At 30.7% G+C, this 16351-nt stretch overlaps 2 protein-coding genes across 3 annotated transcripts; one reads left to right on the forward strand and one right to left on the reverse strand.

Annotated features, from left to right (window-relative positions):
• The first annotated feature begins 870 nt into the window (after nucleotides 1-870).
• On the forward strand, nucleotides 871-3011 carry LOC101491895 (uncharacterized). 2 transcript variants are annotated; one of them, XM_012716917.3, is made up of 4 exons: nucleotides 871-1257; nucleotides 1610-1728; nucleotides 2541-2659; nucleotides 2782-3011. In XM_012716917.3, the coding sequence occupies exons 1-4, from the start codon at nucleotides 1026-1028 to the stop codon at nucleotides 2879-2881; spliced, it is 570 nt and encodes a 189-aa protein (XP_012572371.1). In that variant the 5' UTR covers nucleotides 871-1025; the 3' UTR covers nucleotides 2882-3011. The 2 variants fall into 2 exon arrangements, with proteins under 2 accessions (XP_012572371.1, XP_004504522.1); XM_004504465.4 differs by having other exon boundaries at nucleotides 873-1257; nucleotides 1625-1728.
• A 234-nt stretch (nucleotides 3012-3245) lies between these two features.
• LOC101489212 (uncharacterized) lies at nucleotides 3246-6409 on the reverse strand. The gene is made up of 4 exons (XM_004504459.3): nucleotides 6060-6409; nucleotides 4856-5014; nucleotides 3890-3971; nucleotides 3246-3742 (listed from the first exon to the last, which is right to left on the reverse strand). The coding sequence occupies exons 1-4, from the start codon at nucleotides 6393-6395 to the stop codon at nucleotides 3597-3599; spliced, it is 723 nt and encodes a 240-aa protein (XP_004504516.2). The 5' UTR covers nucleotides 6396-6409; the 3' UTR covers nucleotides 3246-3596.
• Between the last annotated feature and the right edge of the window lie 9942 nt (nucleotides 6410-16351).

Genomic DNA, 16351 nt, shown 5'->3' on the forward strand with positions numbered 1-16351 from the left:
CAATACGTTAATTATGGGGGGAAACGTGGAGCATATATCAGATTAATCAAATTCAATCTTTTATTTAATCTTTTATTTTTTGAATAAATATCATGTCTAAAAGTAAACTTTAGTGGTTGATGTTAATGTTAATCACTCGTGGTTGAAAAAGACTATTATTAATCTCATTGACCATTTGCCTTTTAATTATTTGAAAGTGCATATGTGTGGGGGAATATAGATTGTTTATTTTTTTAATCATATTTTAATCAATAAAAATATATAATGATAATTATAATAATAGATAAATAAATAGATAGAAATAAGATAGATACAAGCCCTAGATTATAATATATTATCTATTTCTTAAGAGATTAGAGTACAAATTTTAATATAAAAGAATTGGGAAATATAATTCCGTATAAAAGTGTAATTTACCCTTTTCAGTTTTCATTTTCAGCTTTCAATGTCAATAATATATGTAACTATCACTTGATGGAAACTACTAATATTCATCGCAACTAATCCAATTATAATTGCATTGTAGTAATAATAAGTTTAATTTTTATATACTATATAAAAAAAATATATACAGTAGATATATTATAATAATGTAAAAATTATTTAAATATAAAGTAGTGTATATAAAATAAATATAATAATTTATATTTTTCTGATGTACTTATTGTTTTATTCTCTAAAAAAATGTGCATAATGTTTTATTATTCTAATTTAAATTTGGCCTTTTATGCATGAAGCCATTAAGTAAACTATACGGTGTGATCTACACGTATTCACTCATCATGCAAGCATATAGCTGGCTTTGCCAAGTATCAAGCCTAGAAGGTCCTTAGGATATGTTTGGAAGAAATATGTTGAAGACGAAGAAGAAAACAACTTTTATTTCCATAAATAACTTTTAATATAAGAAAATAAAATATTTTCAATTTTTAAAATTGGATACTTGTTTCTTTCAATTTGTTTTCACTTACTTTAAAGCATGCCATTTTATCTCTCTTTTCCTATTCTAGCAAAGGAAGGGGGTGATGGAGGAATTAGGTGGAGGTGCAGAAAAGAGGAGGATGAAGATGAAAGCGATGGTTGCAATAGATGAGAGTGATGGGAGCTTTTATGCTCTTAAATGGGCCCTTGATAACCTCTTCAATGTCATGACTACTACGGAAGCAACAACATCTCAAAATGAGGGAATGTTGTTTCTTGTTCATGTTGAGCCCATTTTCCACAATTATGTTCACCCCATTGGACCAGCTGGTGCTGGTTTGTATACTTTTACTAACTTTAATTTCTCTCTTTATTTCCTTTCAATATCTCTATTAGAGATTAAAGGACAAGCACTCTAAGATTAAAATTATTTTATATTGAAAATCAATTACAACTTGTCTAACACGTCAAATATATACATAACTTCCTTCTTTTTAGTTTTTTATTTGATGTGATGACAATATGTGATTGTTAGATCATAGTCCTTTAACCTCTATATGTTAGTAAACCATGAAATTAAGCAATTTTGAGACTGATCAAATAAAATTAATGATTAATTATCTCCTCATTAAAAATAATGAAATTTTTTTAGATGGGGTTTTGATATGTTGTTTTTCTTATGCACTAGTATGTCCCTTCACAGCTTTTTATCCAGCATCTCTAGTAGTGGATTCGGTGAAGAAAGCCCAGCAAGAAAAATCTGCTTCTATTCTTTCGCGGGCTTTGCAAATGTGCAAGGATAAACTGGTAGTTATATTACTTTTATCAAATATATATCAAATTTTTAATCAATTTTTGCTTATATTTCTTTAATGAGATATTTATATTTCTTTAATGAGAGATATTGAGCGAAAGAAATTTTAATATGAAAAAAACGATAGGAATGAATCTGGATCATTAGTGGATAATTATTTTTAAAAGTTATTTAAATGTCACATGAGCACTCAAAAATGTTATATGACTTTTTTGTCTTCTAATCTTAGTCAATCAATTGTTAAGATTCACTCCTCACTTTCCCTCAAACCCTTCCCTTCAAATATAATTGATAATTTTCTTGGTACTAATAATGAAAATAGCAAATTTTAAGATGTATTAATTTTTTTTGAATATGTAATAATTTAAAATAAAAAAAAAATTACACAGGCATAAGTAAAATATATAAAATGAGAGTTACATTGGAAGTGATATTTCAAAATCACAAGATTAAATTATTATTTTCAGAGTACAAATTTAGGTATGATACCAAAGTTAGCCCTTCCTCCTCAGTAATTTTTGTGTAAAAACAAAAAAAAGTTAACCCTTCCTCTTCAGACAAATATAAAGAAAAACACCTTTACCTAATTTGTCTTGTTCAAAAATGTCAATTTTTCGTAAGGGTGGTGTGCATGATAAGAAAGTACAAATAACCAAAAAAAAATATACAACCTCTAATAAATTGAAATTATCATTCTTGTGTTTTTAAAAAAATATATTTCATACTAAATATCATCACTCTTAGTAAATATATGCATGACTTCTCAAGCCAAATCCGATGAAAGTATGCATTATAAAAAATGCAGGTAAAAGCAGAAAGTGTGATTCTTACTGGAGATCCAAGGGAAATGATATGTCAGGCTGCAGAGCAGATGCAAGTTGATATCTTAATTATGGGTAGTCGTGGCCTTGGCACGCTCAAAAGGTCAGTGCTTTTAGAATTGTAATTTTTATATTTCTTTCAAATGAAGTGATAAACTTGTTGGTCTTAATAATTTGGTTTCATCTGCGTGATGGATGGCTTTATTTTTTCATATTTGGTGACAGGGCATTTCTTGGAAGTGTAAGTGATTATTGTGCACATCATGTAAAAGCACCTATTCTCATTGTGAAACCACCAGAGGGGGACCATAAAAAGCACTCCTAGTTTTATGTTTAAGCAAATTTTCCAATGGATGTAATGTCCTTTTTCTACTATGTCTGGCTAGCTTGGTATTTTTCTAAAATTCCTGTAACTAATGATGAATCATGAATGTATTGAGAAAGAAACTTGAGTATTTGTTATATGTGCTTTTTTAGTATATTTATTTATTGTGTAATTCGTAATAAAATTAATATACTGAAAATGTTCGACCAGGATGTGACTTGTAATAGTCAAATGCCTGATATTGTAAAATTGGCTTTTTGCCTCCATTCATCAAGTAAAAGTGCGTATTGACTTGTTGGCCCAATCAAATCATTATCAAGAATGTCATAGTATGATAATAAAGAATAATGTATTGACATATTAGTAAAAGATTTAATTTGGGTCGCCAATCTATAAACGTAAATACCAACATCAATTGCAGAGCATTGATCAACTGCAGAGTATATCAACATCATAAACCATATTTTTCACAAGCATTTTCATATACCTGGTCATGTATATTCACATTCCATGGCATATATGAGATACTCTTTCTGGTCATAAATGGATATATTTAATTTAAAATATTTTAATTTAAATTTTAAACCAATTGTTCATCTAATTTTGTCTTATATTTAAGACCCTATAATCTAGGGTGAGAGCAATTGTTGGGTGAAAATAAATTCAACTCAGGGTGATTAATTTAGGAACATCAAAGCAAGCAAAGGAAAAGCACCTATTTTTCCCACCCTCCTAGTCTCGTTCCAGGGTCATAGTTTGAGAACAGCCGAAATTCATTTCCAAGTTTGCTGGAATGATGAGGCCTAAAACCACAAGGACGCAAGCCCAATATCTCAGCTGCCCTTTCTTTCTGCACTTCACCTACAATTAGGAAACCCGACTTTCTATTTTACATTTTAGCAATTTTTTAAACTGATGAAGAACTCATCATGAACATTCTATAAAGAGTAAATCATTATTTTGAGTGCAGTGATAAAAAAACAAAACAAATAGAATATTCATTATTACCTGTGAGTAGAAGCAAAAATGACTCTCCGGGTTGTCTGAGAAAAGAAATTGTTTCACCAACTTTCTCCAAGCACTCTTTGCTCTGTTACCAAAGCAATTGGCATAATAAGATAAACAACAAGATGATTGTTATATAAATTAGAAATAATCTACAATATCCTAGTCTCATAAATAGATCCCTCACCTGGTGTCTTTTTAATTTTCCGTAAAAAACAACTAAAGCAGAAACATATTTCATTACAAAATAAAATACAACACAGTTGTCATGAAAAAGATTTAGGAGATTGGGAATCTAAGCTTCCAAAAATAGAGTCCATAATAAATATACCCTTTTATCTGCACTGACTGAATACACTATCGGGAGAATCAGACTGAGAGAAATTGCAAGACATCAGAAGATTGAGTGAAAATGATTCAACACTCTTTAGACAAAAGCTAACAAACTCTGACCAAAAAAGGAACTGTAACTGCATGCAACTAACCAATACTTTAGTTACATCAGTGATAAATACAAGCTGTAAAACTCATGTAGGATCCAATATACACAATAGTATATATGTATTAACTTAAAAGCTTAATGGAGTTTTACACTGATGTCAAATAAAAACTCATGACATTGTTGGGTAAGCCCACTTTGTAACTGCAATTTAAAAATAACCACAACATGGTGGAATTACCATTAGAAGTCAGTGTAAAAACTAGTGTACACTGACAGTGTATGTCCCCTTTTCTCTTAACTTAATCAAGATATAAGGTTCAAAAACCATTTTTCAGAAAGAAAGAAAAATATATAAATAAGATGAGAATCAACTAATTCTCCACAGCTCAAATCATTTGTAGTTTGTTAAAAGTTCCTAAACAATAGACAGAAGTGGAAGCAAAAGGTATAAACAACTGACAGAAGTGCAAGTAAAAGGTAAAGATGTCGGTATGCCACCAAGTTAGAGACTGTAAAATTTCTCTCACCAAGTAAGGAGGATCAACAACTATAACTTTGTACGAATGCTTCAATTCTGATGGTAACTCCTCAGGGTGATTGTAGTCATAGAACGTATAATCACTTCCATATTGCTCAAAACGTTTGTCGTACTCAAGAAGTTGCACTGAAGCGTTGGGATCCATTTTCTGAAAAATGAAAACAAATAAGACCCTGTTTACTTTCTAAGAACATTTTCTCTTTTTATATTCTAAAGGAGATGAAAGACTTGCATAGTAAACAATAGTGAGAAAATGAAAAACAAGTTAGGAAGAGTACGTTTTTAGAAACAATCAAAACAATATTTTGACATTTTCAAATTTTCTAAAAATGCTAGATTTTCAAAAATTGAAAAAGAAAGTGGTGAGAAAAATATAGGATCTATATTCTCTCATGTTTATTTGTTAAATTTAAATGAAAACAGGATATATGGGAAGTAAACTGATAGACAGTTCATAGTTAATTAAATCAATGAATTATTAGTTAGAAATATTTTACGTAGTTTTTAATATATTAGTTGTTATTTTAAATTCTAATGTTTCTAGAATATTCTTAGGACCTTTAAGATGTTGACACACGGATGGTTAGCACTCATTGGTACAAGCCATACTAGGTTATTTAAGTGTAATGTTTTATTTTATAGATAGTTTTACATTGTTTTCCCTTTTTAGATTAGAAAACCCTAGTTTCATAGTATTATAGCGGCTTCAGCAGTTGCAATAGCTATAAGAAAAATTGAAAAAATATTTCCTTTAAATTGGCGATTATAAAAAAAAATCTATCATAAACGGGCCCTAAATAATATCAAAATTGTTCTGAAAATTTGGTGCAAAACCAACTTTTCCAGTGAGCCAAACTTAAAGTCATCTAATTTGGGACTCTCAATGCACTGCTCACGTCTAGTATTGGACATTTGGAGTATGACCCAATAAGCCAACATAAGTCCAACTCATCTTAGCTAGACTCTGGTACCATCTTAAAATTTATGTCTACAAAACCCGTTTCTAAGTTGAGAAATGCATCTCAACAATAAAATCACTACATTATACAATTACACGTTTCTAAGAATATTGACTTGTATATTCCCTTAATACTTTGAAATTGTGGACATACAAATAAAACATTACAATTTTAAACAAGAAACAAAATTCAACAGAAACGGTTACGAGACAAAAATCAGGAATGAATAAATACCTTGAGGTAAGCATAGAGGGTAGGGCAAGCGATGCAGGCAACACGAGAATCAACGCCATTGCAGAGAGTGAGAACTTCTTCGGAAACCGTATTTGCAGTTTCTGCATCGTACCAGAACTGACTCAGTCTCCAATCTTCAGATAGAAGAGAAACCTCGGAGTCTCCCGCGTCGGAGTTACTCTGCTGCTCGGAGAGAAATTCTTTGAGAGCGGCGAGAGCTTGTGAGCTCAGAACAGGTGTGTCGTCGTCTTCGTGAGATGGCGTCGAGGACTCACTGAGTTCGGTCACCGAGTTAGGGTTCAGTTCAAAGTGCTCCTCCATGTTTTTGCAATGCATTTGCCATGTGTTGGAAGGACGAAATGAATGTTATTTTGGACGGGTCGGGTCGGGTCGATCCTTTTAGTATGGGCCGTTCATCTAATCCAATACGAACCAAACCGTTATGAGCCCAAAACACCAAAAATTTGCAAGTTTATTAATGTTTGTATTCAAAGTACTTAATAATCGTTTAATCATAAAGAAAATAATTAATATTTGTAAGAATATTGAGAGTTTGGAGAAATAAAGATAGTTCCTTCAAAAAAGAAATTAAAAACAAAGATGTAATTAACCTCTAAGCAATTGTTTTAAACATTTTGCCGATTAAAAGTGTTCTAAAAGATTACGGAGTTATATGATTTGAATTCAATCTAATTCACATAAAAAACAGTTTGCTATTTTACTTAAAAAAATATAAATGTTGCAAACAAATTTATTCAATTCAATTTTATGATAGAAGTACTTGAGATTTGAATTCTATAAATTTTTATGTAGATAGTAAACTGAAAAATTAAAAAGGTGCCCATTTGTTAACCCATGAACTTATTTAGTGAAAGGTTTATTGATTTATTTACTTATCGGCCTATTGATAAAAACAAAAACAAATATAAAAAAATAAAAATAAAAATAAACTTAGTGGCCTATTTAAGATCTTAAATGTAAAAGAATTTTTGAATAGACTATTAGATTTGGTAAGGGTATAGGGTTTAGGTGAATTCAATTAAAGTTTGATCTAATTTAACATATTTTGAGTGATATTATTATGGAGACTAATTCATTTCTTAAAGACATAAGTTTCAACATTCGAAAAGGTTTACGAATATAATACTTCTATTGCAAAAATAAAAATATGATAGAGGCATAGAAAATTATTTAATACTGACAATTAATCAGTTGCATAATTTCTATTTTTAATTTGTTATTGATTTATTGGGAAGTTAATTAATTGTTAATGTAAAATAACTTTACAATAAAAGTGCATATCCATTAATCACATGTTAAGAGATAATAAAACTATACAATGTCGTGTATAGTTTATAACTTGTCAACATTAGTTGTTAATTGACTTTTACCAGCAATTATAACTTGTCAACATTTCAAATAATCGCATAACTTCCATTTTCAATTTTTCGTTTGATTTGTTGGTGAGTGGTAATTGACTTTCAGTGTAAAATAATTTTAACTTTATAGGCAATGTAAGCCTATTAATTTCATATAAACAAAAATAGGCATAATTGTTTCCGATTATTTAACTTAATTTTAAGTAATTTTTCAATTTTTTTTCTTTTGGATTTAGTCTTTTATTTAATTTTAAGTAACAATTTGATAATTTATGTCTTAAAATGTCAATAACGTTATTATTTTTTTTCCAAAAATTCATCAAAATTTTCAACAAAACCAATAAAATTAATTATCATTTTCAATATAATGCAAATTTCATCAAATTCATAACTCAAAATTCAAATAAACTCATATTTTTATTCTTTATTTGATGAATATGATGTTGTTGGAGATGAAAATGTGAGTTTATTTGAATATTTGAATTATGCATTTGATGAATATATGAATTTTCTTGAAATTGATATTGAATTTTATAGTTTTTGCTTAAATATTTTGATAAATTTTCTAAGTTTTTATAAAGAAATAATAATGTTGTTGACATTTTAAGATATAAAAGATCAAAATGTTACTTAAAATTAAATAAAAGACTAAATCAAGAAAAAGAAAAAGAAAAAAAAGATAAATGACTGAAGTATTACTAAAATTAAGTTAAGAGACCGAACAATTATACCACAAAATAATAATAAGTCACCTTATTAAGAAACAAATAAGTTAAAAGAACCATGTAGAAATATTGTATTGGACAAGGAAAAATATGCAATTCTATATAGTGAAACAAATAAACCCAAAATCCATTCTCATCTCACCGGTTTGATGTCCAGAATAGCTTTTTAAAGAGTGGAAAAATTTGGTATTGATTTCAAATTTTTCTTACAATGGGTAGCTATATAAAATATCACCATATCCAAATAAAAATAAAATTCCATAAAAAAAATCGTGAGAATTACGTAATATTTAAACTCGAAATTGGATAAATACTTTAATTTTGGACAGCTTCCCTTTTATAAATTAGAATTAGAAAAGTTAGTCTCACTTAGGATACTTTTTAAAATGAAAACAGAGGAATGTACCGTGCACCCCCTGTTTTACCTCTCACCCCCAATCATAAGGAAAATACCATATTGCCCCTAGTTTCATCTATAAAAACCCTAAAAAAATTCACTTTCCTTTTTTCACCCATTTCTTCGAAACTCTAAAATATTCGAACCTCTCACCCTACCAAAACTTCGAAACTTTAAAACCTCCGAAGTGAAAAAGAAGGCAGTTTTCGAAAGTTTCGTTGAGTGTGAAAGTTTCGAAACATAGTTTTTTCAGAAAATATCAAACTTTCGAAACTTTCGTTAAACTTGAAAGTTTCAAAATACAAAACTTTCAGTTTCGAAATACAAACTTTCAAAAGTTTCGAGCAATGCGAAAGTTTCGAAACGTAAAATCTTCGAACATTTTAAAAGTTACGAAAAAAACAGGTTTCAAAAGTTTGAGATGCATGCAAAGTTTCGAAAGTTTCATATCCAGTGAAACTTCCGAAATGCTTTTTTGGTTTTTTTTAAATATTTTTCCATTTGTTTTTAATATTGATATATTGCAGTGCCTAGAATGAGATGTGCGTTTAGCCAAATTATTCGCAACTTGATAAGTGACATAGGTGATGTTGTAGAGAGAATTCCACCAACAACATCAAAATAGACGACGCAACGAAGCAAATTGTCCAATTAGGCAGCGTCGTTGAAGACAATAGATCCGGGATGATGATGTTGAGTCTACTGAGCATGCACATATGGAGGAGGATGTGCCTCAGCCTCCACAGATGGAGCAGGCCGCTGATGATATTCATGATGCTTCTACACATGTTGATGATCCTGATGAGTCTGATGTTGCTGCTGATATTGATTATCAAAATCAGCAGACCGGATTTTCAGGAGGATCGACGGTGACACGTGTGTTGATACAATATGAGCATCACGTGGCTCGGAGTCTATGGGAAGGAGAGGTATATGTTAATTTATTTTTAATTATATTTAATTATTTGTTTATTTATGTTTAAGTTTATTTAATTAATTGTATATTTATATAAATGTTTAATTATATTTATGTTTAAATTTATTTAATTAATTGTATATTTATATATAAGTTTAATTATATTTATGTTTAAGCTTATTTAATAAATATTAAGTGTTTATTTAATTAATTAATTGTTCTGTAATTACTTGCAAGATCGTGGATCATTAAAAAAAACTATTGACCTATTCTATAATGCAAATTTCATCGATGATGATGATGATGATGATGATGATGATGATGATGATGATGATGATGATGATGATGATGATGATGATGATGATGATGATGATGATGATGATGATGATGATGATGATGATGATGATGATGATGATGATGATGATGATGATGATGATGATGATGATGATGATGATGATGATGATGATGATGATGATGATGATGATGATGATGATGATGATGATGATGATGATGATGATGATGATGATGATGATGATGATGATGATGATGATGATGATGATGATGATGATGATGATGATGATGATGATGATGATGATGATGATGATGATGATGATGATGATGATGATGATGATGATGATGATGATGATGATGATGATGATGATGATGATGATGATGATGATGATGATGATGATGATGATGATGATGATGATGATGATGATGATGATGATGATGATGATGATGATGATGATGATGATGATGATGATGATGATGATGATGATGATGATGATGATGATGATGATGATGATGATGATGATGATGATGATGATGATGATGATGATGATGATGATGATGATGATGATGATGATGATGATGATGATGATGATGATGATGATGATGATGATGATGATGATGATGATGATGATGATGATGATGATGATGATGATGATGATGATGATGATGATGATGATGATGATGATGATGATGATGATGATGATGATGATGATGATGATGATGATGATGATGATGATGATGATGATGATGATGATGATGATGATGATGATGATGATGATGATGATGATGATGATGATGATGATGATGATGATGATGATGATGATGATGATGATGATGATGATGATGATGATGATGATGATGATGATGATGATGATGATGATGATGATGATGATGATGATGATGATGATGATGATGATGATGATGATGATGATGATGATGATGATGATGATGATGATGATGATGATGATGATGATGATGATGATGATGATGATGATGATGATGATGATGATGATGATGATGATGATGATGATGATGATGATGATGATGATGATGATGATGATGATGATGATGATGATGATGATGATGATGATGATGATGATGATGATGATGATGATGATGATGATGATGATGATGATGATGATGATGATGATGATGATGATGATGATGATGATGATGATGATGATGATGATGATGATGATGATGATGATGATGATGATGATGATGATGATGATGATGATGATGATGATGATGATGATGATGATGATGATGATGATGATGATGATGATGATGATGATGATGATGATGATGATGATGATGATGATGATGATGATGATGATGATGATGATGATGATGATGATGATGATGATGATGATGATGATGATGATGATGATGATGATGATGATGATGATGATGATGATGATGATGATGATGATGATGATGATGATGATGATGATGATGATGATGATGATGATGATGATGATGATGATGATGATGATGATGATGATGATGATGATGATGATGATGATGATGATGATGATGATGATGATGATGATGATGATGATGATGATGATGATGATGATGATGATGATGATGATGATGATGATGATGATGATGATGATGATGATGATGATGATGATGATGATGATGATGATGATGATGATGATGATGATGATGATGATGATGAGTGACCTTATTAGGGCATTGGTTAAGAGAACAATGTAGAAATATTGTATTGGACAATGAAAAATATGGTACTAGGAAAAATATGCAATTCTATAGAGTGAAACAAAAAAAACCCAAAATCCATTATCCATTATCAGAACTGAACTTTGTCCACCCCTACAAAATATCACCATATCTAAATAAAAATAAATTCCATAAATAAATAAAAAATCGTGAGAATTATGTAACAATTAAACTCGAAATTGAATAAATACTTTAACTTTGCGCAGCTTCCCTTTTATAAATTAGAATTAGAGAAGTTAATCTCACTTAGGATACTTTTTAAAACGAATACCACTTAAGCAAAAGGCCTCTTCAAGAACCCAAGCCACGGTTCATATGTAAGCCCACGTCATGAACAATGATGATGTGCTTTTAACTTTCTATCACTTGGCATAAACAAAACATCTCTTTAAATCATCATTGAGACTTAAACTCCGTAGGGAAATATCAAGAAACACATTTATCAATTATCATCATTTATGAACTCTTAACTTAGGAGCTTTAGATTTTGATTCACAATATCAAAAAATGGGTTTAGTAACTTATAGTTCTATTTAGTAATAATTATTTGTAAGCTTATAGTTTAGTTTATAATGTTTTTTATAATCAAGTAGCTTATGAGCTTTTAGGTTATTATTCTTTTTTGCAATTTTACATTTCTTACTGTAATGAAATTATATTTTCCTATTTGTAATTTATTTATTATAATTAAAATAAATGATTTTAAAATGTCTAAAATAATAATTTATATAATTTCAATTTTAAAATAATATTGACAAATATTAATTTTAGTAAATAATAATTTAAAATAATTATCTATTAAAATTTTAAATTATTTGTTTTAATTTAAAATAAAAATGCATATCATATTGATAAATTTTAAATTAATAAAATTTAATTAACTAATTTTAAAATATTTTAAACATCAATTGATCAAATTTATCTTTAAATTTTGTCATTTTATATCTTAAACTGATAAAATAGTTAATTTTATCAAATACTTTAATTAAAGTGACAACTATAATTATAAGTTATAAGTTATCAACTATAAGTTCATTTTATCACTTAAACTGTATTTGATAATATTCGTTGGAGTTTATAACTTATAACCATTTTTAATAAATTAATTCAAATAGTTTATTAACTTTAAGCTTATAAATTATTATTTATTCTTCCAATTGTACCCATTGTAATTAAAAGTCTTTTTTACCCACTCATCGTAATTAAAAATCGTAATTTAAATAAATAATATGTTAATAATTTAAAATAAATTTAATAAATACAATAAGACAAATGAATAAAAACTCCAGCAGAACAATCCGGGTTGCATCTTCACGGGGACCACTGAACAATGAAACGAATGCATAGACAAATAAATCAGATTAAAATAAAAATAAAAATAGAATTAAGTTCGATTTGTAGTGGTATATTTCAAAAACAAGTTATATTCTAGTTGATTTAGTTCTATAGTGAAATTTTATTATTAATACCCATTTGAAAATATGGAATGTCATACCAATGTATAATATTTAGAAAAGCAGTGCCTCAAACTTTTATTACAAGTTCATGGAACATATCCACAGCATAAATATGTATATAAAAACCTTTTAAACAACGTGTTTTTAAGAACATGAGAAAATGAAAAACTAATATGGGATTCCATCTCATGATATGGAAGGCTCCCGGCCAGCGTGGTATCAGAGCATGTACTAGAAGAGGGGGTGCATATGATATGAATATAATAAAGAGAATGAATAAGGAAGGAAACCACCAAATCATAGAAACAACTGAATCTAAGCAACCTGTTACCATCACGTCTTCAATATCTCTTCCCAAAACTTGTAAAAAGACCGATTCCCATAAGATAGAGAAACTTATCGAATATATTTATGTTCCTGATGATGTACAAATTGCTGAAACATACCACCTCTTTTAAGTCCTTATAACATCTCTAAAAAACAAATATCTTTCACCAGATCTATCAGAAATCTATTCACAACACACCGTCCTCACATGAAAGAATATGTATAATCTTCACGACTTGATTAGTGTAGCCTCAGGGCGACAAACCAAGAGCAGTATGTTGATTTAGAGATTCTTCAAAATCTTATAAATCATTGGAAAAATGAAGGAACAGCCTTACACTTTGGAGCTGTCGCATTAATCCTTTCTCTCCATGGAAGGAAAAATCTTTGTTTTCCGTAAGATAGCATTGTTAGACTCTAGCTATCTTCACTACGAAAACGCAGTAATCGGGACTGTTCTGACTTCATTACATGCAGGAAGTGTAGTTCTCACTATCTTCCCAAATTACAACGTAAGTCTTAATGGTAATACTTTATCAACAAGGCTAAAGGTCCAAGTTCAGTTCACCGGAACTGGCCAGATCCCAGAAGCCATGTCGGCCACTCTCCATCACCAAATAATTTATCGACTCCAAAATCATTCGATATATTTACCACTTACAGGATGTTCTTCGGATTCGTTATTGGTAATAACCAATAAAGAAAAAGAAACACCATTTATTGTCCAAATCCCTATAAGAATATCAAGAGAAGAATTAGCACAGTTGATTCCTCTTGAATGGATCAAAAACTACGAAAAGATACAACAAGAGAGAAAGCCAATTCAGTCTCAAGAAGCAACTTTTAGGAGATCATATGTTGACAAGACAATCAAGACGATCTTCAAAAACCAGACGAAGGAAGTAGCTCACCCTCTCCGATCTTCCAAACTCTGATGATTCAACCAATACTCAAGGAAGACTCGTGTCTTATCCATGCGGTTACAACAGATGGAAGCCCATCTATACAGATAAAAAAGACGGACATTTCATTTGGATGTAGATCCCAATAGGTGTGACCCAGACCGTGACTGCTGGATGCATGATGATGAGATAGATGAAGATGTCATTCGCCCTAAAAGGAAAAAGAAAGATAGGTGTTAACCACCACCACCTCTACAAAGAAGGACTCATCTGGATAATGGTCATTGGGTAGGAATTCGTAAGAAAGCTCATTCTATCTCGATTTACGAAGAAGTTCTTAGGATCCTCAGAGAAGAAAACCTTCTTCCACCAGATCACCCTGACCTTATCTCATGGTCTCCCTTATATCATTATAACCAGATAAGACCTTCCAAAAACATTGAACTAATTCCTTGCTTCATGATGTCAGCACCAGCCTTAGAATACGATCAACATTTCCCTGCTTTGGAAAGAAAAATCGATCCTATCACAAATAGGTCAGCCAAACCTTTCATACATCCAAATGAAGTTCACCCTGATGGGAAATTAAAGCATTTGACTCAAGCTGAAGAAGTCCTCAACTGGAAATCAGAAAATATGGTTGCCCGGAATGATAGCTTACGAAAGCTTGACCAGAAGATAGAAAAGATCACAGAAAAGTTGGAACAAACAGATGAATATCTCAAAGTTCTATCTCAAAAAATGCAAAAACATTATAAAAATATCAAAGCCCAAGTTTCTCAACTGGAAAATGATCTGAGGGACATGTTAGATGAAAGAACCTTCGAAAAAGAAATGGATGACTTCATAATAGCTTCTAAAGAGCACAAGCCTAAGCCTGTTGAAAACCTTTTCTTTAATCCTCCTACTTTTCCCACCTATTTTACCCGGCTAGAAAGACCCTCTCATTTCTTTCCAACATATGCTTCTTCACCACCAGATTATGTTAAATACAAACCTACAACTTATAGACCAAAGAGTGCTAAGACTACAACCTCGGCTTCCAGAAACAAAGGAAAAATTGTTTGTATAAGCGAATCGTCCATTGATTCGCAGGGACTCCAAGAGACACCTCCGCCAAAGCTCCATAAGGAAGAAATGTCATATCAAGATTTTCAACTACCAGACCAAGGCTATCCAGCCATGGCGGTTACAAAAAACGATGAAGAATTTCGTGATGATTACTCTTCCACAAGCTCTGCCTCAGAAACTAGTAAACTTTCCCTCTCCTATGATGAAAGCCAAAAGTCATCCATAAACGGAAATTCAAAATCCTCCTCAACTAAATTAGACTATGAAGAAGACCGTATGAACATCTCCAAACTTTTTATGGTAAACATTAAAAATGAAGACTCCTTCTATAAAGAATCATTTGAAGATGAACATGCCACCGAAAAATCAAAGATAAACAGTGGTCCTTGGTTTACTTTGGATAATATACCTCCTAACCGTTGGAGGAAAAGACTCCTTGAGTTTGGAGCATGGCTCGACACCCACCTTATGAAAGCTGGTTCAAATTCTTACAAAGCCATTGAAGAATTTTGTTGCAGAATGACCAGAACCTTGAAAGAATGGTACCATAATCTTGGTACGTTTAAGCAAGATAAGGTACACATACTAGAAAATGTTGTTGTGGTTCTCGGAGTTCAACATGGAGAGTTCATAGATGACATGGAGATATTTGACAGAAAAAATAGACAAGAGTTCTTTGCAATGAGATGTTGTTCACTTAAGGTAAAAGACCTTGAGAAACATTTTCAGAGAATGTCTTAGAAATTTTATGTGTTGAATGGATTTAATAATCCAAGCCTCAAACATACTTATGTCTCCTCTTTACCACAAGAACTTCAACATGAGATGCATCGATTAATAGCCACAACCAATAAGGAGATCAAATCCACGAGCTTAGGCCAAATTCACCAAACAACTTTGGAAGCTCTTGAAAAGTTATGTAGATTGCACCAGCATTTCTTAGAAATGGTCGAACATAAATCTAAGTTCAAAAAGGCATGTCAAAAGCCTTACTTTGAAATCAAGTGCAAAAAAAAACAAATGTCATTGCTCGACCAAGAAGAAGAACCATCAATCTACTTACTTAAAGCATCTTCAGTCC

The sequence above is a fragment of the Cicer arietinum genome, chromosome 4 (genome assembly GCF_000331145.2).
Source record: "Cicer arietinum cultivar CDC Frontier isolate Library 1 chromosome 4, Cicar.CDCFrontier_v2.0, whole genome shotgun sequence".
In the NCBI taxonomy this organism is placed as follows: domain Eukaryota; kingdom Viridiplantae; phylum Streptophyta; class Magnoliopsida; order Fabales; family Fabaceae; genus Cicer; species Cicer arietinum.

Bases quoted from the DNA above. Each gene is read 5' to 3' on its own strand.
- LOC101491895 (XM_012716917.3), top strand. From the start codon at position 1,026: ATGGAGGAATTAGGTGGAGGTGCAGAAAAGAGGAGGATGAAGATGAAA. The intron at 1,729-2,540 runs GTAGTTATATTA...TAAAAAATGCAG, and splicing joins AAATGTGCAAGGATAAACTG to GTAAAAGCAGAAAGTGTGAT. The intron at 2,660-2,781 runs GTCAGTGCTTTT...ATTTGGTGACAG, and splicing joins GGCCTTGGCACGCTCAAAAG to GGCATTTCTTGGAAGTGTAA.
- LOC101489212 (XM_004504459.3), bottom strand. From the start codon at position 6,395: ATGCATTGCAAAAACATGGAGGAGCACTTTGAACTGAACCCTAACTCG. The intron at 3,972-4,855 runs GTGAGAGAAATT...CTTTGGTAACAG, and splicing joins TTGTTGATCCTCCTTACTTG to AGCAAAGAGTGCTTGGAGAA. The intron at 3,743-3,889 runs GTAATAATGAAT...TCCTAATTGTAG, and splicing joins ATTTTTGCTTCTACTCACAG to GTGAAGTGCAGAAAGAAAGG.